The sequence below is a fragment of the Gadus morhua genome, chromosome 3 (genome assembly GCF_902167405.1).
Source record: "Gadus morhua chromosome 3, gadMor3.0, whole genome shotgun sequence".
In the NCBI taxonomy this organism is placed as follows: Eukaryota; Metazoa; Chordata; class Actinopteri; order Gadiformes; family Gadidae; genus Gadus; species Gadus morhua.
In genome coordinates, this window is record NC_044050.1 from 4,922,603 (window position 1) to 4,949,454 (window position 26,852).

General features: G+C 41.9%; 1 protein-coding gene across 2 annotated transcripts; it reads right to left on the reverse strand.

Annotated features, from left to right (window-relative positions):
* Window positions 1–143: 143 nt before the first annotated feature.
* galnt7 (UDP-N-acetyl-alpha-D-galactosamine: polypeptide N-acetylgalactosaminyltransferase 7) lies at window positions 144–14,608 on the reverse strand. Of its 2 annotated transcripts, none has more exons than XM_030351034.1 (15): window positions 14,278–14,608; window positions 13,238–13,349; window positions 12,105–12,411; window positions 9,598–9,764; window positions 8,940–9,070; window positions 8,710–8,789; window positions 6,768–6,950; window positions 5,416–5,533; window positions 4,938–5,060; window positions 4,229–4,344; window positions 3,242–3,344; window positions 2,285–2,383; window positions 1,954–2,082; window positions 1,625–1,655; window positions 144–1,348 (listed from the first exon to the last, which is right to left on the reverse strand). In XM_030351034.1, the coding sequence occupies exons 1-15, from the start codon at window positions 14,398–14,400 to the stop codon at window positions 1,242–1,244; spliced, it is 1,929 nt and encodes a 642-aa protein (XP_030206894.1). In that variant the 5' UTR covers window positions 14,401–14,608; the 3' UTR covers window positions 144–1,241. The 2 variants fall into 2 exon arrangements, with proteins under 2 accessions (XP_030206894.1, XP_030206895.1); XM_030351035.1 differs by lacking the exon at window positions 6,768–6,950 and adding an exon at window positions 7,281–7,463.
* Between the last annotated feature and the right edge of the window lie 12,244 nt (window positions 14,609–26,852).

Consider the following 26,852-nt stretch of genomic DNA (forward strand, 5'->3'; position numbering starts at 1 on the left):
ATTTTTCTCTCCTAACTTTTGAGACGCAAATGATCACTGGAACAGTGAATTGATAGTTACCAAACTGTTAAAATTCTTGTTTGGATTTACAAGTCTAACCTTTGCACAGCCAACACTTGTTGAGGACATAGAACACACATTTGTCCCTATAACAAGTTTTATTTCTCGATTTCCCCATCATTCAGCCCACAATTAAATAAAAATGTATAATATATTTACAACCTTCACATAATATGCAGATTCTATACACAAATGTATACTTCCAGGGTTATCTTGTAATGATTGCATACATAATATTAATGTCACCCCCCTCAACCAGTCTCAGACACAAACAAACCCAGTTACATTTAACCTGTACCACTTCAAAACCCTGCACCACCCAACTATAATAACTAGCATCCCTCCAGCTGATTTATTCAATAAAATTTCAGTGGACAGTGTTAATGAACCAAAAATAATTTCATGATTTTACATTTTTCAAGTCAAGTTTGGCAGAGACTTCACAGGACAGTTTTAAATTGCATTGGGAAATATTCTGTATCCCACAAATTGACTACAAAAGGATAAACTGATCGAGGGATCATCTGTATATAACATACGAGCTCTATCATGTCATTTGTTCAAATATGGACAGCACTTATGCATCAATACGTCAGTTTGGAGCGTTTACAACAGACATTTGTTTCAGGTTCAGCAGTGCATATGTAAGAAGTATGTTAGCCAAGTGTGGATATAATCCTGATTACTAGTATTGACTGTATGGATAAAGATTGTCTGATGATGTCCTGGGATCTAAATAATTTAACTATTTTAAACAAACCTGGTAAAAAAAAAGGTTAAAAATATGGAAAGTGACAGTTGCAGGTTAACAACGAGGTGTAAGTAGACCTTTGCGATAAGAATCTCGAAAAAGTGTGTTATCAATCAATTAATACAAATATTTGGTCCAAATACTATTTAGGAGGGCAACCGACGGACGGCGAGTCAGTGTCAAATATGCGGTTGGTTACGACTGCGATGCGGGCCAATGTTTCATCAGTTTGTACATTTTTAAAAATAAACATTGGCAGTTTCAGTCAATATATTGATCCGGAAGCATCAAACGATAGTGTGCGTGGATGCATAGCAATGTCCATTGTAAGGCAATGCATATCCATTACACAAATTGACGGATGATGAAGGTCTTCAACCAACTGCCTTGTTTCTCCGGATGCTATTCATGGGTATTCGCTATCCGGTTATCATACGGCAACTATGTTGTTCATCTCCCATTTTTGAGTGGTCTTGCTGTTGTCACATTCTGCTATGAAGAGTTTGTGGAGAAGATCGGAGCGGTCCAAACATTTACCTGTCGAAAACAGGGAGGTATGTTAAAACACACAAACACACAGGCCTTGAACTTGTTGCTCTCTGTTTCCACTCACAACATATATTGGCTCTAAAATAAAACGCCTGTTTTGAAAAAAACTTGGCAGACAATAAAAAAAACTGTTTTCTATAGTTAGTCAACATTACATTTACATCCAGCCCAGACCGGTACCGTAGGGCAGAACAGTTAGGTATGTAGGAATACAGACACACACACACACACACACACACACACACACACACACACAAACACTACCTGTAGGTATATGAGTAAACCGGTGAAGATCCTGAATTGGTGTTTAAAATCAGAGAGTGAGAAATTAGTTATTGGGGGTTACTTTACACAAAAGATTAACAAAGACAGATTTCATAACATCATAGCATTTTTTTTTGGAGTGGAAAAAACTGATATGCATTTTATAGTAAGACTAGCTTTTCCGTACAAGAGACCTTGTCTTCAGTCAGTATATTTACATGCAATGGCCTAATTTTTCCACTGGCCTCCATTTTTTAATCCAATTATTTAGCTAAAGTGATTTATTACAAAAATATTGTGCCATGTATGTATGAATGTTTCACCTGTACCTTAAAGTATTTCCATTCTGTGTTTTGATTCATATCACAATGGGTGATGATAACAGCTGAATTATCAGTCCCCCTGGTTAAGCACTGGTCATACTGCATCAGTTGATTTGCCTCATTAATACGAAACAGCTATAAATTAACAAAAACAAAACACAACATATTAACATGATTAAAAAGAGATTCTACTCAGTTGGGAAAATAAGAAGAATGCTGTGCAACTATAATAGGGTCTCCAACAATCATCTCTTTATGACAAAGGGCATGAATTGCATGACAAAGGAATTTCTGCACAAGGAATTGCACTGCCACTTATGCATGCAAAGGCTATTACCTGGTTTCCTCCCATCCTGTGACAAGGTCCAATCTCGAGGGTGCCTCCATTAGTGTGACCCATACTGTCGATACAGTAGCTGGTTTCAAAACCTCTGATCTGCAAAAACCCAGAATCTCTTAATTCTTAATTTTTTATATTTCCTTTTGAATACCATGAAATAAAAAACGTACACAATATTAGGGTAGGTAATGAGACTTTTCTGTTATATTTGGCTGTTTTATCTGTTTTTTGTACAGTACAGAGTATTAAGGATTCTGATCATCTTTCTGCAGGCTGATACCTTTCTTTCTGCTCTACACCCATATAACGGGAGTTATATGGAAAATTGTGTAGCAAAAATAAAGATGTGTGCTCACAGTCTCTGGCCCTGTTCACACCTGGCATTAACGTGTGTCTTGGGTGATCCGATCACACAAGCTTTAAGTACTCCGGTTCAGACATGGCACTACAAAGCATCGAGTGCCCACTCGTTATCAGCTCTCACTACCCTCGTCTATATTCAAGTAAACACGCCATTGAAGTTCGAAAAAACCAAATGTTGAGTTGAGCGATGCTCTTCGCGTTCCTAGGCTGCCAGGAATGAAAATAAGAGGAAATCAGACCAATACAGACTGAGATTATTCCTTGGCCAACCAAATGGCCCAAGATGTTGGCCGCACTCGCAATATTTATCTAAATGGGCTTTTTAAAAGTAGGCCGTCCTTGTGGACTAAGACAGCAAATGCAAATGTTTTTTTTTTGACGTGTCTGCTAAAGGAATGTGGCCATTAAACTCCTAATGCAGTCTGAGCAATCGGATCTCAATGCGTTTCAATGTATCCTGGGTGCATTAACATCTTTGGAGCTGTCCTCGAGGCCAGATCACCCAAGATGCAGGTCAATGCCATGTGGGTACAGCGTCTAAAACTACCAAATTTACCAATTAAAAATGTATTTCAATGTAGAAGTACATACCTCACCCCATTCCACATTTTTCGGAGGCAGGGGATAATGCACTGGAATGTCGTAAGCAATTTCCTCCATGAACCATTTGAAGCTCTTGCATCGGTGTTCCTCTCTGACAAACAATAGAAACACATTTTGTGGAATAACTCCATTTAATAATAAAGTTTTTTAGTACACTTTAATTACTCCTTATCTTGTAAATACAATATTTTTGATGATAAAAAAAAAGCAGTTCCACTTTTATACCACACTGAGCAAAGGATGGTTGCAGAGATTATGTTGAATTCTTGGTTACTACATGATTTTTCCTTCACCAAGAGTGGGTCATCAAGAGGTGGGGCGTGAAGCGTAATTTACATCAATCCAGGGAGCTATTCCAATGCGCAAACCATTTGCACACCCAACCCAGACCTCATTGAATTGCAAAATAGGTCGATAGGTCCAGACTTTGGGCTTTACAGGAATCAAACACAAGCCAGTGCAACATTGAACAGTGAACTCTTAATATTCAAAGTAAGAAAACAAAGCACTTCTGGAGGTTTTGTACGTGACCGTCCATCTAGATTAGATTAGATAGACTAGAGGTGATCTAATCTAGGGGGATGTCATATGCAAAGTTCTCTGAGACATCTCAACTGTGCCAGCTTTTCTTTTTTATATAAATTGTAGGATTCCTGTCAATTCCAGTATAATACACGAGCCACAATGTTATCCAAATCAATGTAAACTAAAATGTACACCAAACTCTACGTCTCTGCGCTTTCTCTGAGATTGTGGAGACATTAAGCATGTAGGAATTTATGCAGATCAAGCGAGGACCTCTCCTACCTCATGTATAAACAGGCTAAAAGATTGGGAGCGTTTAGGTCATTCACTTTTTGTGACTTTTTTTTAAATCTAGGTACAATATACATATATTTACTTGAAACAATGGTATGCTTTAAAGGGTAACCAATATATGGATCATTTTGGAAAAAGACATAACTAATCCTTTACCTGAAGCGCTTCAGATCACTGATGTCTCCATAGGCTAGATTCAGGGTTTCAGGACGACTTGCATAAAAGTAGTCCTTATAGTCATCCCACCACACCTCCACCACCCGCACATAGTTCTGTACAGGAAGATGGGAGACACCATCCATTGTTATTGAAGAATGCAAGAGAAGTACTACTTCTAGCAATGATAATAGAAATGTTCACGATTAGTTAAATACACAATAAATACTATTTGATAAATCTTAACCTAACCTCAACAGTGATCTTCACCCCATTTAGTAAATGCAGTCAAGTGTGTGATCTTTTGCCATTAGTTTATCTTTCTTTGACTTAATTTCACCTTGTTTTAATTAGACATAGAATAACCACTATTTATAATCATTCATTCATAATAAGAAGGGCAGCAGTATATACCAGCTTGAGTGTACGGCGGCTCAATTTCCCACAGTAAAATATATAGCGGATCATGTTCATTGTTATAATGTCTCCTAACCTTTTTGTCCCCCCACATCACAGTTGAACTTTGCACGGCACAAAGATCTTTATTTCTGGTGGTATTTAAAAAAAGGTTCCATTACAAAATATTTTCTTCAGATTAGGTTAGGCCCCTTAGATTGTAATGTGCTCAATATGGACATGTCATTTACAAAATAGTGTGGACAAATAGTCGTAAGGAACATCCCTTTGAATGTCATAGTGCTTCATGTACCTTCAGTGTAGGTGATGACCCTACATGTGCCGGTGGAGGATTGCCCTGCCATCCCGGGAGTCTGTAAATATGCCCAATACGAGAACATGGCACAAACAGCAGCTGACCGCCGCACTGCCAGATCTACATGGAAACACACAGACACGCTCTTTAGCAATGTATATTTTCTATTTTGTGGGGGCTGTCACTTTATTAACACTACCTTCAACATTTTAGATTCAAAGAATTGGAATCGTATAATACAAACATCCACTTACAAACACAAATATATAGACATATACACACATATATAGAGAAACATAAACAAGTCTATATATTAGACACAAACATACTTTTAATAACACAAAACTAATATAATATACTTACATATACCTAAACTGGTTGAGACATAATAGAAAAAACTTGCAACAGGGCTATATAAAGACGCATACCTATATAGACACACCTGAATATATAGAAACACAATTGTTAAACCTACCTTGTATGATATTTCAAAGTTTTCTCCCCCCCAAATCTGCAGTCCAGGGTCATAAAGGCCCAGCTCAAAGAAAAACTCTCTCTCTATGGCAAACAAACCACCTGCCATTGCGGGTGACCTGCATAAGAGAAAAAAAAAGATTTAAAAAAAACGTACAATTGCAGCATTTTGGAAGAAGGCGGTTAAAAATTCAATTGAAATGTCAAATCATTTTTGCATGCATTTTATTACTTAAAAGTAAATCCCTATTGCATGCAATAAAGACATAGGAAGAATAGGGAAAACCAGAAGGAATTGAACTTCTGAATGGTGGAAAGGTGTTTTAGTGAAGAATGAAAGAAGATGAACATACATAAAACATGACCATAGGAGCTACTTACTTTCACCAGAGGCTAAACCTATTTTAGGGGTGGACCAATTCATTTTTTATAAGATATCCACTCTTACAATCAGGCGAAAGTTAAACAAATCCTTTGCCTGCCACTGAATAAAGAGGGATTTCAGAAAAAAGGAAAATATATGAAAAACCTTCACCGTCAAAATAATATAATTCAGTGCATTTGGCAGTATAGAACTATGGCATTTGTGATGAGTTTGGGGACAGGAGAATAAACTGCTAATCTTTTAAAATAAATAAATGGAATAAAAGGTCTTGTTGCTCAAAGCTTTTACTATTTTAAAAGGAATAATTCACCCCAACTGTAGAATATAATAATAATTCAAACATTTCAAACATTTTTGACATTCATGTTAGTGGAAAATAGTTTAACGGCCCTAGCTTCTCAAATTAGGTCGAGCAGCTGCATCCCAAACACAGCTTGTAGACCGCTCTAGACATGCAGCATGGAGCAGGACTAATAGCCCCCCTCTTCCCCCCTGTGCAGACCCAGGCCCCCCTGAAGCCCCTGGGCTAGCGGCACCATGGCTCATAGGCCAAGTAGGAAACGGTTGCTTCTACATCACAGTCTAATTTTAGCCTCATTTAATAACAATGAGAGTTTACCATCTATTTAAATAACCCACCATGTTGTCGACAAGTGTGGCAATGTGTCCTTTTTTTGTTTTTGCCGTATTTGACATTAATTTGCAGTGATTTTCAAAAAATGTAAAAAGATATTCATTCCAATCTCCCATCCTAGGCTGTGTTAACTTGGAGAGTAGTCAGGCTGCTAAGCTGACAAAAAAAAAACACAGGTTTTCACCCATATAATTGATAGAAATGTAATGCAAGAGTGAATTATTCCTAGATACAGATCCTGTGGAAGTTCAAAGGCAAACCTAACTTTAGCTCCAAAAAATGGTAGCTCCATAGGTGTTAATTTTCTGGATGTACAAAAATAGTTTGGCAGTACCTATATGGCTCAGTCTTAGAGTTTCTTAGCCTTTTCTCTCTATCCCCAAGTGGAACTCTTTTCCAGAGTAAGCTCCAGTCCCAAGCTCCTCTAGCAAAGCCATCTTGGTCTCCGCCCCCCTGTGGCTCAATGGTGAAAGTCTGCCCATGGATGGAGTCGATCAAAGGCACGGTGCACACTGTTCTGGTAGGGGAGGTTTGGAGGGCACATGAAGGATATGGTACATGCACACAGGAGGAAGCGGGGGACATGGGGGATGGAAAGTGGTAGAGACACATCATGCACATGATGGGAATAATGTAAAGAATGTAAAGTAAAAACATCACATACATGAGAGGGAGGGGCCATGCGCAACAAAACACAGTGAGGAAAGGTTGTGCAGGACAATACAAAGGTGTGGACAAGCGGGTTGGACAGACAGATGGATGGATAAGGGGATAGTTGGGGATGGAAGGTGGAGACAAAAGACAACATTAGGGTTAGATGCTTGTGGAATGACGTGTGGTTGTGTACCGATAGGGCTCAGTAGTGTATTTTCTCTTGGTCTTCTCTCGGTCACTAAGTGGTACCCGCTTCCAGAGCAGGCTCCAGTCCCAGGCTCCTCGAGCCAAACCGTCTTCATCTCCGCCCTGCTGGGTCTCCATAGTGTACTCTTTACCGTCAATATAATCTATCAACGGTACTGTACATATAGTCCTACAGGTAAGTTCAGACAGACGGAAATGTTCAAAATACCTAATCCTTGATCAGACGCTAAACATAAACAGGCACTGGTATCGAGCCAAATAATTAGTTAACTTATAAAAAGTTTAACATTTGTATCCGTAAGTTAATTGGAATCATCTGCTGTATTAGTTACGCAAACAAAAACATTGATTGCACGAGTAGGTTATATTGTTGGAGAACATACTAAGCATGCACTTCATCATTCAGTTATTTCCAGCTATGAGAATGGCAGACCTAGATATTGGCAGTATGTTTCCTTTACTAAATTCCAGGAATAAGCTTGCTTTTTGATCAGTTAAATAGTGCCCAGAATTTGACTTTGCATGATAACATGTATAAACTTTAAATCAGGAAGACTAGGTTATGCCCTTGAATTAGTTGAGAGATTCCAAAGCAGACAAAGGAATACAAAGTTGATTGTTGTTGCAAATTTCAAGGATTGTTTGATTTAGCCCTGACTAATTTCCCCTAAATGGGAGTGGTAACTGCCAACAGTTCAAAGGTGCAGTATGTAGAATTAAGTGGCATCTAGCCAACAGACATGGCAGATATGGAATATAATCATCGCAAGTATGATTAATAAGGGACCCATGAACATAGAATGGTTGTTGCAGTCTTATCTTCCCCTTCTACTTGACTGAGATGCTGCACTGAGCCCGTCTGACACGGGGTAGCATGCAGCAGACGCGTTGTTCGTAGTTCCCAGGTTTGAATGAGCCCGATATCTGCATACGGCTCTAGAGGACGTGCTTTAAATCACGATTTTCCTTGTACGCTATGACCCCTTGATTTACAGACGTAGCAAGTGAATACAATTTATAATCCCCAGACATTGTCCACTCTGTCAAGGATAATTCCAAAGGCCCGTAGCTTCTTCTGTTGTTGGAAAGGGGAGTTGTGATGGATGCAATCTGCAACCTAACCACTAGATGCCACTATATCCTACACTTTTAACTAAAGATATTGAGACAATTTAAATCGAATTGATGCACAGACCACCTTCGGTCTCACAACTTCCTTTTCGGCCACCTCTATAACATGGAACAGAATTTCAATCAAATCATTGCAAATCCGTATCTCCGCTAAATAACCAAGTAAATGAAGAATACTGGTTTTGTCTGGGGGTAGAATAGAATAGTAAGGATTTCATACAGAAACCTCACAGTGAGGTGAGGAATGTTTTCATTGTGTGTACATGTTTTGGTTAGTGGGTTACCTGTCTTTTGAGATGGGCGCCACCAGCGGTGCGTACCAGTTCACACTGACCTCACAGTGGGCATCAAGGTAAATCAGAACCTGGAACAAAAGGAAGACCTTTGAGAAATGACCGCCGCTAAATGTGGACCAATCCGTGCAGGATAAAATAAGGGATAAAAATCATTGTTGATACTCATTTAGAGAGTAATCACACTCCAAAGCCTTTTGATCAAGCTGGAAACAACATACCTGTCCTATAGTGGCCTTCTGGGCGCCTATGCTCCTGGCTTGAATAAGTCCTTCTCTCTTCTCGTTTCTGAAAAGTTTGACCAGACCGTTCCATTGTTTGATGTATTCTTCCAAACGCTCCTTAAGATGGACTATATACGCACAGTGAGGCATGCACATAGACACAAAGAAATGGACAGATAAGAAAACAAACAGACAATAAACTCAATGACATACATATACAAAAAACAATAACTCATCTCTGTAAATTGGCCTAGTATTTGCATTATGAGATATTAAATACATTTACTAGTAATTATGCAATTACCGTAACCTAAAACAATCCCTAATCCATTTGTGTTTTCTTTGGATGGAAAAAGTATTGAATATTTCCAAAAGCTTACAATTATAGAAAGTGTGTGTGCGTGCATGATGCAATACAAAAATATATTAAGTACATTACTATTTAGTCTTACTATAGGTGATAGCCTAGAATTAAGATTGTGATTATGATTCCACATTTTAAACGTGTCCTCACTACAGCTGTTCACTAAAGATGCCTACAGTGGTTGAGGAAGTTGGAGATCAAACACTTTGAACTTAATGACACCATTATTCTGTATTACTGGGGGAATACAAATGCAGCGAGAAACAATTCATCTCATTCAATCATGTTTACCTTTGTTGCTAAAGTCATCTATCATGACAATCTCCGCCAGGTATCTCCTGGGCGTCCTCTTAATGACGCTGTGGACGGTTCGCATCAGTGTTGACCAGCCTTCATTATGAAACACTATGATCACACTAGAAGTCAGCAACCTCTCATCATAATCCCAGTGCTTACACCTGGAAAAGAACAGAGAAGGGGAGGTTATGAGAAAGAAAACTAAATTATCGTTAAATCTTCTCTCCAAGCCCAACCTTCATTGGCATTGCTACAACCTCTCCCCTTTTTCCATTTGGCTGCAGGTATAGGTCCTGGACGTGTAACAGCCGTTTTCCTAGCACATTAAACACCATATTACTGGGAGTCCAGCTGTGGTTATTGCACGTGGATGATGCCCCTTGGTGTTCTGGACCAGAGACTACCTGACACGCAGACCACATAATGGAAGGCTAGTGGAATGCATTCTCCCAAAGCCATCTATAGGCATGGAACATTCTTCTCCTGGGAACCGAGACATTTTCTACAACACTGTTGGTGTGGACAGGAATGTTTCTGAGAAAGGGTGAGGAAAAATGACTTCACTAAAGAGGGTTAGTGCGGGATATCTGAGTGGTGCAGACTTTAGGAGGCAGGTTCTCTGCTGGGGGCCAAGCTGTACGCAGTAGAAGAGCATGCTCAGGAGGTGACCAAGCCGGCCTTATGGTTCTACGGAGGGGTACCACAAGGCTTACCTGCCCTGCAACATCTGCCTTCATTTTCTGGACTATACAAAATGTAAACAATCAAAGTTTATATCTATGAAATCCAAAAGTTGCCGTTCTCGTTTGAGATTTAGATCTCTGCTAGGTTTGTAACCCTGATCATAACTAAACTGATGAATATAATTTATAAGCGTTTAACTGATTAAAAAGGATTAATACATGTGAATGATGCCTTTCAGGGTATAGACAATTTTCTGCGAAAATGCACTACCGACTGAGAAAAGAATTGTCGTGTCCTTAAAGCACACTGGGGGCCATGTCCACCAAAAGCCTTTTTAAAAAGGCGGAGCGCTCCGTGCACTGCTCTCAGCGCGTTTGTGCACGCCGCTCAAAAAAGGCGCACGGAGCGTTTTTCGTTTACATCATTAATATGCGTCACCGCTTGTATCCATAGATATACAGCTTCTATCCATAGATATACAGCTTCTATCTGTTGGCTCCATTATCTGGCATCTCTCTGGTTGCTCCTACAATTTTATTAGAAAATGAATGCAAGATTAATGGCGCTTCTTGCCGTGGCAGCGGAGGTTGCGGACGATCCCCCTGCGCCTGTCGTGGTTGCCCGGAGGAGAGTGTGGGTCCACAGCATTAGGCATCGTGGCAGGAGGCAGTACGGGGAATACCACCTTTAACGTGAGGTCGTACAGGACCGGACACTCACTCACAGCTGTTATTAAACTTTCGTCCGACATGTTTCAGTTTGTGTTCTGTTGATACTTTTAGCCTTGCCTCCTCCTCGATTTTGATTGGTCGTTCGAAAAAAGCGCAGATGACGTGGAGCGCTTTTCTTCAAAAGTTCAACTGTGTTCAACTTGGGCGTGCGTCTAAAAGCGCGAGGCGCGCGGAGCGCTTTACCGCCCCGGGCGGCTTTTTAAAAAGGCGCGCTGCAAGCGCATCCTGCCATAGAGAATGCATTGCAGACAGGCGCTCCGCCTTTTAAAAAGGCTTTTGGTGGACACGGCCCCTAAGTCCGGACTAAGCACTCTGCAATAATGCGATACAAATTGGTCCGAGTCTGGCCATTGTTTCAGAGATTCAGTTTCAATTAACAGCTGGCCTTGGGACTGTATTATACGTCCTACGCAATAAAAAGAAAGAAAAGAAAAGAAAATTAATGAATTTACAACAAGCTCTGTATTTTACTCTATTCACGCTCAGTAATATATTTTTTTCTCTCATCTACAGCTCTAGTTGTAGGCATAGATCTGCCATTAGATACAACATATAATAATACAATGTAATATTAAATTCTCTTACCCATATTTAATAAGCCTATAAAAGGTGAATGCCATCTATATGATGAGCTTTAGGTTAGATCTATAGCCTACCTATATATTCTTGGAGCCATCATTTGAGTGAAATTGGTTAGAAATGGCAGTTGTCTGTCTGGTATTAGTGTATGAAATGTAAATATATCTGTTCCTAGTTGACTATGCTGTATCCGACCATTTAGCACTTTGTGCCTGCCTCGTGAATGAAAGCGCTACATAAATGAAGTCGCCTTGCCTTGCCTTAGCATTTAGACCACTCACACCTGTTTAATGAGTTGGTTTTGAATTCTTTTCATACCTATCCTTACAATCAAAACTGTCTGTAGAAAAACAGGATAATCAGGACACATGTTCTAACAGCCTAAAAGGGACTAGAGAAATGGCAGGGCGTTACACAAACATTTCAGTATTAAACAGTACACTAAATGCTGTAATTTAGAAACAGTAACAGCAGTGCATGTAATAATAGTATTGACAAAGAACTTACTCCTCATGTCGTAGGTCGTTGATAGACCTATCCAGGGATATCATGTCACTGGCCACCATATTGAAGCCAAACTCTTTGATAGAGGCCTGCACAGCGTCTTTGTAATCGGGTCCCAAGACAAAGGGCTTCCCAGCCTCACCTGGGCCCCCTGGGACCCCAGCAGGCTCCGGCTCTTTGGGTTCAAAGTTCCCCAAGCTATCTTTCTTTAAGATCGGGCTTGTGTAGGCATTGGAGTGGGGCTTGAATGTGACGTATTGTTGCTGGATCGCCTGATTCTGGTTGGGGATCGCAGGATGGATGTCTCTGCCTGAAAGGAGAAAGAGAAGAGGTTAGCAAAACTCCAAAATGTAGATGCATTGTTGGCCATTAATGCATTTAGACTGTGGCAACCTGCTAGTCAATATTTATATATTTATTCACGGCCTACATCGTATGTGTGGGCTGCGACAACCACATTTAACTAATTATCTACATAAAACGATAGTGCTTTTGGAGAGATTTATCGAAGTTTAAGGTTATAACCATTTCCTATAAAGTTAGATTGGACTTTTTCCTGGGAAAAGTATCTTAATGGCTAGATTACCAGATGGGGTAATCAATATATTATTTCTATACATGTTTAACCCAAAAGCTAATGGCTGACAATATCAGATATCAAATGTTGAGCATCATTGAAAACTATTTCTCAACATGGGTCGGGCCCTTGTTATACAGATATGTTTGTGTTAAAGCTAGGCTGGGCAATTTATTTTAGAAGTGTTTTTTTTTTTGGATTGTCTTTATATCCCACAAGCAATCAATAATTCAAATGCTCTTACAACAAACATTTTAAAAGTTCAGTATCTGTGGCTGGTTCAGGCCTGTAATAAGCCTGTCCAATCATTTCAATCTGCCAGTATGAATTGATTGGGCTCTGCCGGTGTTGTCTTCGCGCAGCACTGGAGTATACCACAAGGATAGGAGGATATTTTCCTAAAGCTAGCAACCTATTCTTGTGTTTTGGGCGACGTGGCTTTGGAGGGAATCTTAAAGGAGGTTGTTTGGATCGCTTCAAAAAAGGGTTCTCCAAATTGCCTACCTTGGCTTTAATTTCAACATTGTTTCAGAAATATATCAAATTAACCATATCTCACCTTGTTTGAGTCGGATAGAGTTCAAGTCTACCTCCACTCCCTCTACATGAGGCCATGGTACCACTGGTTTAAAAGGTTCCACCGGGTCCTTTCTTAGTTGCAGACTATCCTCCTGTTGAAAGAATGTTGGTTTTGGAATGGTGATGATTGCAATTTCTATTTACAATTTCAATGATAACAATCAGAACCAGCTAATGTATTGATATAGAAGCAATTAAAGAAAATTAAGTTTTTCAATTATATGAGATTTACAATTTTAATGATAACTAGCTAATGTATTGCTATAGAAGCAATCAAATTAATTCATTCAAGTAATCAAATTACTTCATTCAAGTAATAGAAGTGCATGTATTCAGGCTTTGTGTAGCCGTTCATCCATATCCATTTCATACGGATATACCGGTAACTCCCGGAACACATTTGTTTGTTTTGCAGTTTTATGATCACATCTGATCAGAGGGATGACGTTTGCTTACAACTTACAAACTCTACCTACTTATAAATTGAAGTAAGATAATATTCCATATATATATATTTGTAATATTCATCAGAAAGAATTACCAATTAATGAAATCAGACATTAATATCGGCATAAGTATAACCTTAAAAAATAACAAAAAAAAACACTGAGGGCTCTTCCAAAACCCTTAGTAAGTTATATATATTTAAAGCTCATAAGGTCCCTAATCAAAAGGAACCAACAGAGCTCATTCGCAGAACCGTGATTTAACATGATAATACACTTCCGGGTTTAGAACCCAACTTCCAACACCTCAAGTCAACACTACGAACCCCAAGTTCTTCTCAAAAGGCTCGTTTGCCAGTCCACTAAGTCAGTTGAAGAATATGTTAAATAAACAGGAACAAAACAATCACATTATTATTTATATGCGACAGCTAAAACGATATCCACAACGTCTCCGCGATGCCACGTTCGAAGCCCGCGGTGCGTGGTTCACTGCTACACCGGGCTCTGTGCGGTACGAACCACACCACACAACCCGTGTTCATTTTGATGTTATCACGTTGGTTCTCCTTACCCGCTTCGCGAAGGGGCTGTCTTCACTGGGCTTCGGCGAGAGGAAGGACCAGAGCACCACCAGGCTGAAGAACGCCCCGACCACCAGACCGCTCCGCAGAACGAAGCCCACTTTGAGCCTCATAGCGGGCCCAGGAGGAGACAGGGAGCGGGCGGCTTGGGTCACTGAGGCACCAGAAGGAGACCGGCGGGCGGGTAGTTCGGTTCACTGAGGCCTGTGGCAGACACTAGTTGTGGTAGTCGCTAGTGTCGTTGTCGTGTGGTTTGAACTCAGTTCGCCCGAGCCGGGGGAAGCCATGGAGCGGACTAGACTAGATCAGACAGCGGACTTCCTGTAGAGAAATACTTTATTTCAAAGTAAAAGCCGCAGAATGCTTCCACGTCATACCAACCACAGCCTCTATCAGTCCAACTATGAGAGGGAATTTGCGCCTGGAACCTATGCATGCAATTTAGCAAATATAAACCGACTCTGGGGATAAACTCACCAACATTGCATCTCTGAGGAAAGCTTCGTTAATCTACTTTGAATTTGCATGCCTTTGCCAAAAACATTAGTCATGCATTAGTCATGCTTGAGAAACTTTCTGGCTACCATGTCACTCCGATTTTTTCTTTTGATATTAACAATTTGGAATATAGTATAACAATAAGCCTATTCGTTATAATGTTACATTTCAAAAAGGGCTAAATTTGACTAGTGTAGAATTACCGAGCGTGAATCAGATGTTAATTCCAAAGGTTTATTAACTCGTTATTGTTAAACATGTGAGAGCATCAAGCAAGAGCACCTTCCACTCGCCGTAACTTTCCGAACCCTCTCCCAATTCCCCACACACATACATATAACCTAAATGTATTCCTGCGCGCTCCGCGCTGCACATAAACTAGTTCCATTACAACACAACTAGTACGTTTTATTTGTTTATATTTAAATTAAACACACTTGACACTGGACTTTGTAGGCCTATGAAACGTTGGGTAAACTAAACCAGTAATGGCAAGTCAAGGTCCTGAAATGATTGAAAGTCTCTGAAAGTGGACGGGGCAGAAGAAAATCCATAAATAGGTTGAGGCAGATCTTATTTTTGGGTCCTCACTACAGGTAGCCTATAGATGGGTCCAGCCAGGGTTCTAGCTCAGAGGTGTGTGGGAGCTCTATTTGTGTTCCCCAGTTGTGTGGCCATGGGGTCTGATTGTATAATGGGATTTCAGTGTTTACTGCTGAATTTATGGCTACATACTTGGTTCTTGAATGGATCAAGGGATCAGAGAAGAAACAGAAAATAGCCATTGGTTCAGACTGCAGCCCTGCATGAGGGGGGTCAGCAATACGTCCAGATGTGGGGATGGAGGTGACGCTTTTTTTGCATAGAACACTGAAAACGGGTTGTATGATTTAATACAATTACTAAATAACCTAAACTCTTAAGACAGGGCAGCCAATTGGCAGGGTCAGTAGAGGTGGTGTGGATGGAAATTTCTCTAGGTACAAAATGAAGGACGTGATTGAAATGGATTGGGGGAAAGAATGGGAAACAGGGGAAACGGGACAGCATTCAAATCAATAAAGGGACAAAATAAATGGAAGGAGGGACGTGGAAGTTACCAACAGTAGGCCTACTTGTGGAAAACAAAGCTGGACGCTAAAATATAAAATGTATCTACTTTATTTGGGGTGTATAACTAATGGTTATAATACACAGCAAGCATCTAAATAAATCCCTTTAGTTCAATGTTTTCCATATTAATTTCCCTACTGCTTTTCCTATAACAAAAACAAAAACTGCATGTAAAGGTCACACACCAAGTTTGCCACTCCAAAAGTAAAGAAGCTACAGAGAAGCTACTAATGGCGCGTTTCCACCGGGCAGTGCGGCTAGGCCCAGTACAATAAGGCCCGGTAGTGTAGGGGCGAATAGGCATAGCTCAGTTACGGCTCGCGTTCCACCGAATCCGAGAAAAATCATGAATATTAATGAGGGGACAGCCAGAGATTAAACAATCACGTTGGTTTAAGTGCATGATCCAATCCAAAAAGGCTCAAATCCGTCAGGTGACCGCAGGGAAGGTAACTTAAATTGTAATGTATATTAAACTAAGATTAATCAAATTTCTCTGATAGGGTTAGGGTTATGGTTAGGAGTCATGGTGTGATCCAGATGCTTTGGACACCATGCCATCCGAGTTGCAATTGTGATGTAATTTCCGGTCTCGGAGCACTTATAGCGTTCCCGTTCAACTTTGTGATTATGTCATGAAATTGGCCAGTCGTTCTTTATTGTTAGCTACATTAGCCTCTTTAGCAAAGCAGCTCGAAAACAAACAACACAACTTCACATTGTATTGCACGCACAGCCATGCCCGTTGCGAGAAGGCCCCAAGACAACGACTGGTTATGAATAAAATGCAACAACAAACTGATCGGCATCTATGCCTATCCCCCCCGCGCTCGGAAGTCCCGCCAATGCTTGGGGCCCCCAAATTCCTTGAAACGGCCCTGCGCACAGCAAGGCAGCCCTGCGGTGTACTCCGGGAGCTGAACTGCCGCCGAAGCTTCCCAGCTGCTCCGGCGGGTGTCCTCCGGAAGCTGAAAAGTCCGGTGGGGGTAGCTCGGCGGCAGTCCGGCAGAGAAAGGGATTGTGGTCCCAGAGATGAGCTGCCGCCGAGTTCCCCTCGCCGGAGCTGCTCGCCCGCTGGTCCACAAAAAATCTTAGCTATGCTCTGATTGGAGGGGAGTAGGGAAGTGGGAGGTAATATTCAAGTGTGCCCCCTTCCTACGTAGGAGGGGGCGCCGAAACTGACTCGCTCGTTTGGTAACTGTAGGCGGGGTACTTTCAGAAATGCATATCTCACTCAAAAAATCATGTACAGACTTTTTCAAAGTTTTTATGCATGTGGGAGCACCAGAGACCCAAAACAGCACCCCAAATCCCATGAAAATTTTGTTTTCATAATGTGTCCCATTTAAAATGTCGTACAAATACAAAGAAAATGAATCTCTTCACGGGCACAGCCATTTTTGTGCTCTCGGCCTATTGCCGCCAGTTTCCGGGTGGTTCGGACCTTATGGTGTGTTCCAGATTCCTCGGACGCCAGCCTTCCGAGTCGGAAGTCGTGAAACCTCCCAGCTTTCTACCAGCATTTTTCAGAGGCAAGCCCCATTTTTGTCTTCACCTCTCGGAATTCTGAGAGTAGACCGAGAGCAGTGATGACGCTCCCAACCAAAATGGCTACGCCCGTGAAGAGATTAATTTTCTTTGCATTTGTACCACGTTGGTCATTTTATTGTGGATTTTAAATGCTCTTACACACTTGATTACATTGCCGGTCACCAATTTATGCATTGCACGGTCTTGCTGTGCGTGCAATACCATGTAAAGTTGTGTTGTTTGTTTTCCAGCTAGTTTGCTAACGAGGCTAATGTAGCTAACAATAAACAATGACTACCCAATTTCATGAGTCATGTCACAATCACAAAGTCGAACGGGATCGCTATAAGGAAAATTACGTCACGCTTGCAACTCAGAACGCTGGTGTCCGAGGCATCTGGATCCATGGACCTATTAAAGAATGGACAGCAGATTAAAAAAGGCGGCCATTCATTCCTATGAAAACTGCTCAATGGCAAAGGGAATCATGGACCTATTAAAGAAGGACAGCCGATAAAAAATTGGCGCCTATTAATTCCTATGAAACTGCTCAATGGCACAGGGCATTTGTCAAGGAGATATTTGCTTGCGCATCATGATGGGAGCCTAGCCACGCCCTAGTGCATGACGTTCCGGATGTGGAAATTTTCTCATTCTCAAGCATTGAAGCATCATAAGCATGATCATAAGCGAGAGGTCTGAGCGAGGACAGTAGCATTGTTAACCGACCATGGAGTATAAGTTACTAACCCCCCCGATGATTCTCTAAATGTGATCTTAAAATTACACTCATCCTGCCATTTAGGCAACAATTATTTAACAATTGGTATTATTTAGATTATTATTAGATTCGTTTGTAAATTTTTGACCTGATAAAGAAAAACACCACGTATTTAAATTTTCATTTTTGTATTTTAAAACAAAAATCATAATTACCACTAGTTTTTAAATCTTTTTTCTGTTTCTGAAACTGGAATCAAATTGCCAAATATATACACATAAATGGTGAATCGCAATGATCGCCAGCAGAGGAACATCAGTTATTGAGTGCACGCGTTCAACAGCTGATACAGTCTACAAAGCCCTCGCCGTCTTTTGGTGATACAAAGTCAACACAGTGCCTAAAAACCATCAACGTCATTCATGTTAAGCAAAAAGAAAGACCTCGGACAAGGGAAGTTAATGGAGCCGTGAACTGAGCCCTCTCGGATGCCGGGCCGAAGCAACTTTTTTATTTATTTCACTACGACTCCTTTCAGATGCCCACCCCTCCTTCTCCTGCAAATCTTTTGCAATAAAACGGCTAATAAAACGCTTGAGGTGGTGCCTTGAAAAGAGAAAACTTTCATTTTATTAGTAACTGCTATAAAGATAATTATGCCTTTGATTGATATCCCGAATTTTTTTGCTGAAACACATTCCTGTTCCCCACTTGTATTGGATTGAACAGAGATATCTACTTCTGGGCCCCATGAATTGAGGGACTCACCCTTGGGCCCCATGAATCGAGGGACCCATCCACAGCCCGCTAAAACCACTGCAATTCCAGGCTGGGCCGCTGAACACTGGTGGACTACGGAAGTATGCCCTGCTCCTGGGGGCTTGTCATGGACCTATTAAAGAAAGGACAGCGGATTGAAAAATGGTCCTCATTCATACCTATGAAAACTGCGGAATGGCGCAGGGCAACATCAAGGAGAGACTTGCTTCCGCATCATGGGCGCCTTGCCACTCCCTAGTGCATGACGTGCCGGATGGAGAAATATTCTCATTTTCTAGCATTGTTAGCATTGTAGCATCATAAGCGAGAGGTCTGAGCGAGCACAGTCGCATTGTTTACTGACCCTGGAAGTATAAGTTACTACCCCCCGATGATTCTCTATATGTGATCTTTAAATTACACTCCTCCTGCCATCTGTGCAACAATTATTATTCAACAAATATTATGCCGGGCTGAAACAACATTTGTTTCACAACACTTCTTCTTTTAGCTGCCCACCCCTCCTTCTCCTGCAAAAGAAAACATGCAAAAATAAAATAAAAATTGATATCCACAATTTATTTTCCGAGACACTTCCCCACTTGTATTGGAGTGAACAGGGATATCTACTTCTGGGACTCCATGACGGGAGGGACCCGTCCACAGCCCGTTAAACCAACTGCATTACCAGGCTTGGTCGCTGTATCATATGGTCAAATGATACTGCAGTTAGTTCATTATGAGCCACCGGAGCCACCGTACTGTATTGCCTCTTCCAATCAGAATGCCCGGCGGTGGCCTGGTTCACTTTTTTTTCTTCTGGTCGGTATTGCAATTCAGTTATGCAATGCGTGCACTAAATACACTCGTATACACCAGTGTGATCCTTGAATCATACAAACCCATACAAACTCTACATATCAGAAGTGAGTATGGACTTCTCGCCAGTCTTTTTTTTCGGTCGTCGTTGGACAACGTTGTTTTCCTTTCCCAATGTGATGGCGGATGGATTTCGCAGAGGGCCCCCGTTTCCCACACGCATCGTTAGCCTAAGTGGATCGTGAAGTGCGTCGTACGAGCATCGTACAGCTTTCACACCGTTGCCCGAAAGCATCGTTGGTAACGAACGTTGTGAAAACGCTCGAAGCTAACGAGGACTCCGGGGGTATTCGTAGGATGCTAGGAGCATCGTTAACCTACTATAGCCTCAGTGGCGTCACCAGCGGACATTCCGTGTATTGGATGTGTTTTATTAAAACACATCCAATACCACGGAATGCCCAGCTGGCACAAATTCGAAACCAAAAACAGTGGTTACTGCCGATATATTACTCATAGACTACTGTTAGATTTAAACAGCAAAGATAGAGACATGTTAGAAGTGAACAACAACATAATTTATTGCAGCAATTTAAAATTCCAAAAATACATACGCAGCCGAAATGTACCGATCAGTCGGCACATCACAAGGCATATAATAAAATCAAATGATTCCATTGCTCTTGTGTGGGAGGTTGCTTTCGAGCTGCACTTGCTTTCTCCCTCTGATTTTAATTCAACCATCGTGGTTAAATGTCCTCATATTGATCAATGACAGAAGGCATAGGCTACTGTTGACATGAATCATGCTGAGACCAGCGGGTGTCGGATTATTTCTGCAGGCGTTTTTTGTTGCGATTGTTTGCATTAAGCACTGTAGGCGCTTCGGTGAGGCTGTGATGAAGTTCACTATTTATTTGACTGTGTCTAGACAGTAATGAACATCCCTGATCACAGTTAATCGCGTTTGTAGTCTACACTCAGACGTGAACTCATTATTGCATGCGGGTGTCTTCCTGCATAAAAATCTTAAAACATTCGGTAGTATACAATAATACAAATTATTCTAAAGAGGTCTAGAATCTGTGCGCAGCCCTGCCTTCTCCAGTGAACCAAGAAAGCCTGCGCCATCATTCGCCCAACAATATGGGCAGGGTCTAGACCAAGCTCCCCTAATCGGGTCAGCAATAGCCGTGTGTCAATCCCTAGCCTCTGCGTTTGAATGATAATGAATGAATGGAACGTTGCATTTTTAATGTCTACAAATATTCTAGACTAGAGAGAAACCTCGCTATCGGGACACGAGGCCCAGACTCTCGTTTTTAATGAGAATATTGCCGAAAATTGGCGTATTTTTGAGCGGGGGAACGATATTTTTATTACTGCCGCACGGTCGGACAAGTCAGCAAAGACACAGGCATATATCCTTCTCAACATTGCTGGCCCAGAAGCCATCGAATGGGAGCGGTCTTTCGCCTACTCTGCTGAAGTGCGCATGCCAGGAGATGATGGGGGGATCATTACCCCAGCTGAATCTCGGGAGGACCCCGAATGTTTAAAGAAAATGTTTCGTGAAATCTGCAATCCTCAAAACAACAGGACTATGGAAAGGCACAAGTTTCATTCCAGAAGTCAGAAACAAGGTGAGAGCATCGAATCATTCACAATTGACTTAAGGATTAAGGCTAAATGCTGCCATTTTGGAGAACTGACGGACGAGCTGATCTGTGACCGCATCGTGTGTGGCGTTACCAGTGACACTTTGAGGAAAGCTCTGTTAAGAGATAGCGAGCTTACACTTGCCAAAGCCTTGTCTATCTGTCAGATACACGAGATGACCCAGGAAAGCAGCAAGACGTAAGCAACACAAAGTAATGCTGCCAGTGTAAATGCAGTTAGGTTAGTTTCAAATAGAATGCATTGGCCAAAGCCTCAGCCCCCTTCGCAGACCGTTGTGAGGTGCAATAATTGTGGAGGCAGCCACACAGCCAAAAGGGAAAAATGTCCAGCATTCAGACAACAGTGTAACAGCTGCCAAAAGTTCAATCACTACTGAATTTGCTGTAAGTCTAAACCATGCAGCCAAAATAGGCAACGTCCCAGACAGAAAACCATCAGACATGCCGTTAACGGGCTAGAAATGGAGGAACAAACATGTGAAGATTAAACATTTTATGTGGATGGTGTTGAAGTCATATTGACTGTCTGAATCTGAAAGCCATTGAAAAAGATGAAGGATTTGTCACAATCCACAAAAACGGCAGGCCCACCGAGATAAAAGTAAACACGGGTGCAAAATGCAATGTGATGTCACTTGACACTTTGAAAGGACTTAATAATGGCGAACAGCTTGTACAGCAGAGGAAAGCAGCTAGCCTTGTTGCTTATTGAGGCATAAGAATTTAGACCAGTGTCATCGCCACACTGCAGTGCTGCTTAAAGGAGCAGAACCACTCATTGCCGTGTCATTGTGGACAGAGCAGTGCAACCACTGCTGGGATTTCGTGCATGTATGGAAATGGGGGTTGTGAAAATGAGTCCAGACGTTCACCAGGTCAGCGTGGAGGGCAACATGGAGTTCGGCTCACAGTTATTCGTGCAGTACAAAGACCTTTGCAGCAACGAGATAGGAGGTCTTCCTGTTACATACTCCATGACCTTTGATGCCAACCTACAGCCTATGGTCCGCCAAGCTCACAGTATCCCTGTCACAATGCAAGAAAGAGTTAAAGCTGAACATGAACGCATGCAAAGCATAGGTGTCATAACAACAGTCACAGAACCAACCGACTGGTTGTCATCCATGCTAGCAGCACATAAGAAAGATAAGCGAGAAATCAGACTATGGGCCCTATTTTAAACGGACTGAAACGCAAGTGAGAAGCGGCAAGCGCAAGTAGCTTTGTGGGCGGTTCTATGGCGATTTCGCTATTTTACCGGTGCAGAAAATGACTCTTGCGCCTGGCGCAAATCTCAAAAGGGTTAGTATGAAGTTACGGTCACGGTATGGTTTGGGCGTAACGTGCAATATACCAATGAGGGTGCAAGCTCCCATCCCATTTAAGAGCCATGAGCGCATTTGAATCTGACGAGTTGATATTTCGCCAGCGCGTCCGCAGTCTCCGAAGAGACAGATGCACATGAATTTCAAACTTCATATGGCTCAGTTTATGGCCAAACAATATGGCCTATTTCACACATGGAATAAGGTTTTCTTCCACCACAGTATTGTATGCATTATCGTGATCGACTTGTGTTCTTAATATGCATTAAGGCTTTGACTTCGAACTTCGTGATTCGAATATAATTCGAATATCAAAAAAAAAAATCAAAATTCGAACGAATATTAGGCAGCCCTTAATATTCGAACCTGTTATGGGCAGGCCAAGAGGGAGAGACGTCGGAGAACCCATGCAGTCTATTCATAATATTGTAATGACCACGGAAGAGGCAGTGAATGAAGTATTGATTAGACAGCGATTTATTAGAAACATAATAAACCGTTGGAACGCGCAAGACCGGTAACCATAGCAACACCTGTAAACAAACCTCGCAAAGCCCAATCCAGGGCTGAATCCGAATACTCATACTTATAGTATGCATTTTGTAGTACGCCACAAATATAGCGCGTCCGAATGCTCAGTGTGCATTGTGTAGTACGGAAAACGTTTCCGAATGCGTACTACCGCCACAGTATACAACGGTAGGTCACTACGTTACGAACGAAGAAGAGATGGCTGACCCGACACTACCAACAGCGGCTTAGAAAGACGTCTTAGAAAGCGGCGAAAAAAAGAGACATTAAAAAGAGTAAAAAAGTAAAGTAAGTAATTAAGTAAAAAGAGACATCTTTAATTTAATAGCAACGATGACAAGACGGAAAACGGGTAACTTATCAAGGTAATTTTGCCGGCATCTGAGGGGAGACACGTCATCTCCAAACATCCGGTGGAGTTACGGCGGTGTTCGGAAGAGTTCAGAGGCGTTCTACGCATAGCTGTAGACCGTTCTAGGCGTTCTACGCATAGCTGTAGACCGTACTACACTGTCATGTGTAGTACGGTCAAGTAGTAGACACTGAACATAAATAGTGTGTACTAAGTATTCAGATTCAGCCCAGGTATTACTGAAGGCATTTAATGGTCAAAATATTTTTAATAAATATTCGAATATATTCGAATACTAATATTAATAAACAAACGAACTTCGAATATGATTTTTGGCCAAAAGTCAAAGCCCTAATATGCATGTGTCCCCCCTTTAATATTCATTGCCATGGACTGTATTATGCGTTAAGTGTTTATTTTGCGTGTGTTTAAACAGATGGACGCACACACGCACGCCCGCATTTATTAATTATTTTACACATACACACACGCGCGCCCGCATTCATTCATTCTTTTTAACACTGACTCGCAGTAAAACAATGTTTTCTCACGATCAAATACTCATCAATCCTAAAAGTTATGGGCATGTACACGATTTCTGTGTGTCAAGAAAATATGTGTTTGCTGTAGGGTCTTTACAGATGCATTGATTTAAAAGTACAACTTATTACCGCTGTATCAGCTGTTCTTTCCCAAATAATTTCCCAAGAATGTGTGGCTAAGAAGATGAGAGAAGCAAAGTGTATGCGCGATGTGCACAAGCAACATTATGCATGCGCCCTTAAAATAGCATCTGAACAACGCGCCACTGACTTTAAACCAGGTATTTCCTGTTTTTTGGCGCACGTGGTTTCTTAAACTGCAAAATAGCACCAGGGATCGTCTGCGCCAGAACACGCCTCCTCCTTTCGCCGAACCGCCCCTTGGGGCGCAAGATCATTCCCTAATTTACCGACGCGTGGCGCAGGAGGAAAAAGAACGCTCTGGGCCAGTTGCAAACTAGCAACGACACATGCTCCAGTGATTAAGTCAATTGCGCCGGAGGCAAGATTGGGCCCTATCTATCAATCCCAAAGACCTCAACACTAGGGATGGCGAAAATGTAAAATATTCTTGACCGACCACCGAGCCTCATTAACCGGTTAATACCGGTTAACCGATCAGATTAAAATGTGCCATTTGAAATAACAGCCATTTCGAGCCGCGCCAGCTGTCTGCCATTTCGTTACTCTGCTTATCTCTCTCCCGTTTTGCCTCCGACTCACGCACAGTAGGCCCTACACACTCCCCGAGTGAGAGGCAGTGGCGCTAACCGCGGCATGACCTGTGTTTGAATTGAAACACGAGGCATGCTTACTGCATGTTGACCGTGTGTAGAGAGCGGGGCCAATCGGAATAAGGCAGCGTTAGGAGCTAATTTGAACATTGCCGCGGCTCATTTATGAAAATGACAGCTCCGAAGAGCGCCGCTTGTTTAGTTCGAAATAGACGGAAAAATATAGTGTGAGGGATAATTTTTTTCACTTCACACAAAAAAGATCTTGGTATGAGATGGATAACTGTAGTCTTATAGCGTTTATTCTATTGTCCATAATCATTTAGAGATCATATTCTCCTCCGCTCGCATGTGGGAATAATTAAGACTTGAGGAGAAATTAAACAGTGGGCTAGAGACGCGGTGTCCGTCCAACTTCCAATAAGTCACCTCATCTGATCATCTTTTTGTGTCAAGTGAAACCAACACACACTCCAAAGTCCACACTGACACCATTTTTTTTAATCGACAAGCGACAAGATACATCGGTTAACGTTGATACGGTCAACCATCGGTCAAATGGTCATCGGTTAACATCCCTACACAACACCGCATTGAAAAGACCCCATCACCCAATGCGCAGCGTCGAAGAGGTGGCAGCGCAAATGTCCGGGGCAATAGGTTTTTCTGTCCTGGATGCAAAGAATTCTTTCAGGCAGATACGTCTCGACAAGAAATCATCACTGCTGACCACATTCTGCACTCCATTTGGGCGCTACAGATTCCTAAGGATGTTCTTTGGCATAAATTCCGCCAGAGAAGTATTTCAGCGCTCCATGGACAAACTGTTCGCGGGTTACCCCTGCTCAGTCATCGTCGATGACATCATCATAGGAGGCCGTGGGGTGGCTGAACACCACGCCAACTTGAGAAAGGTGCTCGAAGGGCACAGGAGGTCAATCTCAGGTTACACCCAGACAAGTGTAAATTTCTCCTGGATCAGGTAGCTTACTTAGGCCAGATCAAGCGATGATGTTTAGTAAATGATGTCCTTTTTAAACATCAATATTTTGGGAAATTTTTCATGATTAATTATTTTCCATGTACCTTGGTAAACGATACATTTTAACGATGTGATGGAAAGAACATAATGCATTCACATGCAGTAAATCTGGCTAACGAGATAGGGTCATGTAGTCGTGGTTAGTGTTAGGGTAGTAGTGGTTAGTGTTAGGGTGGTCGGGGTTAGGGTATTAGTGTTGGGTAATAGTGGTTAGGATTAGGGTAGTAGTGGTTAGGGTTACGATAGTAGTGGTTAGGGTTAGGGATTGAAAGAAGAGATTGCAACTTTCCACGCCCCGCGAACCATGCTCCACCACTGGACGGGAGTGAGTGACGTAGCAGTTGAGCAGTTGGATGTGGATGTCCATGTCCTACAGGCTGCCTCCAGACCCTATTCGATGAATTGTGTTGATGGCTTTAGCGTCAAGTGGAAGTTGGCGTTATCTCTTACTGGGCTAAATCAACTAAGTGCCGCCTTCGTTAACACTTTGATGGAATATCCCTCTGGTAATAACGAAACGCCTCGTCAATGCTGACTCTTACGCTTGTTTCCTGACAGCGACCGAGCGGGTAAAAGTCAGCCGCATGTTCGATATTCGCTGGATATTCGGTTTTCATTTACCCCGCTATCGGCTTCATCAACACAATTGCACTTCATTACGGCTGTAGTATGTTGAGGACAGCATAGGACTCCGTATCAACAAAAATGACAGCGACATGCAAGGGCGGCCTTCCCTACAGGCGGGTTAGGCGGCCGCCTAGAGCGCCATCTAGAGGGGGAGCGCAAAATAGTGCGTCCAAAAAAAAATAAATAAAATCTTATCGGCTACATCCCCCCCCCCCGTCAACAAGCGCTCCATACCCCCCCCCCCGTCAACAATCTCGCCTAGAGCGTCAAATGTGCTGGGGCCGCCCCTGGCG

What these genes read in the sequence shown, in the direction of transcription:
- galnt7 (XM_030351034.1), bottom strand. Translation starts at nt 14,400, where the DNA reads ATGAGGCTCAAAGTGGGCTTCGTTCTGCGGAGCGGTCTGGTGGTCGGG. An exon ending in AGATGACTTTAGCAACAAAG is followed by an intron (nt 9,071 to 9,597) that starts GTAAACATGATT and finishes GTGCGTATATAG; the next exon opens with TCCATCTTAAGGAGCGTTTG. An exon ending in ACTTTGAAATATCATACAAG is followed by an intron (nt 5,061 to 5,415) that starts GTAGGTTTAACA and finishes GTTTCCATGTAG; the next exon opens with ATCTGGCAGTGCGGCGGTCA.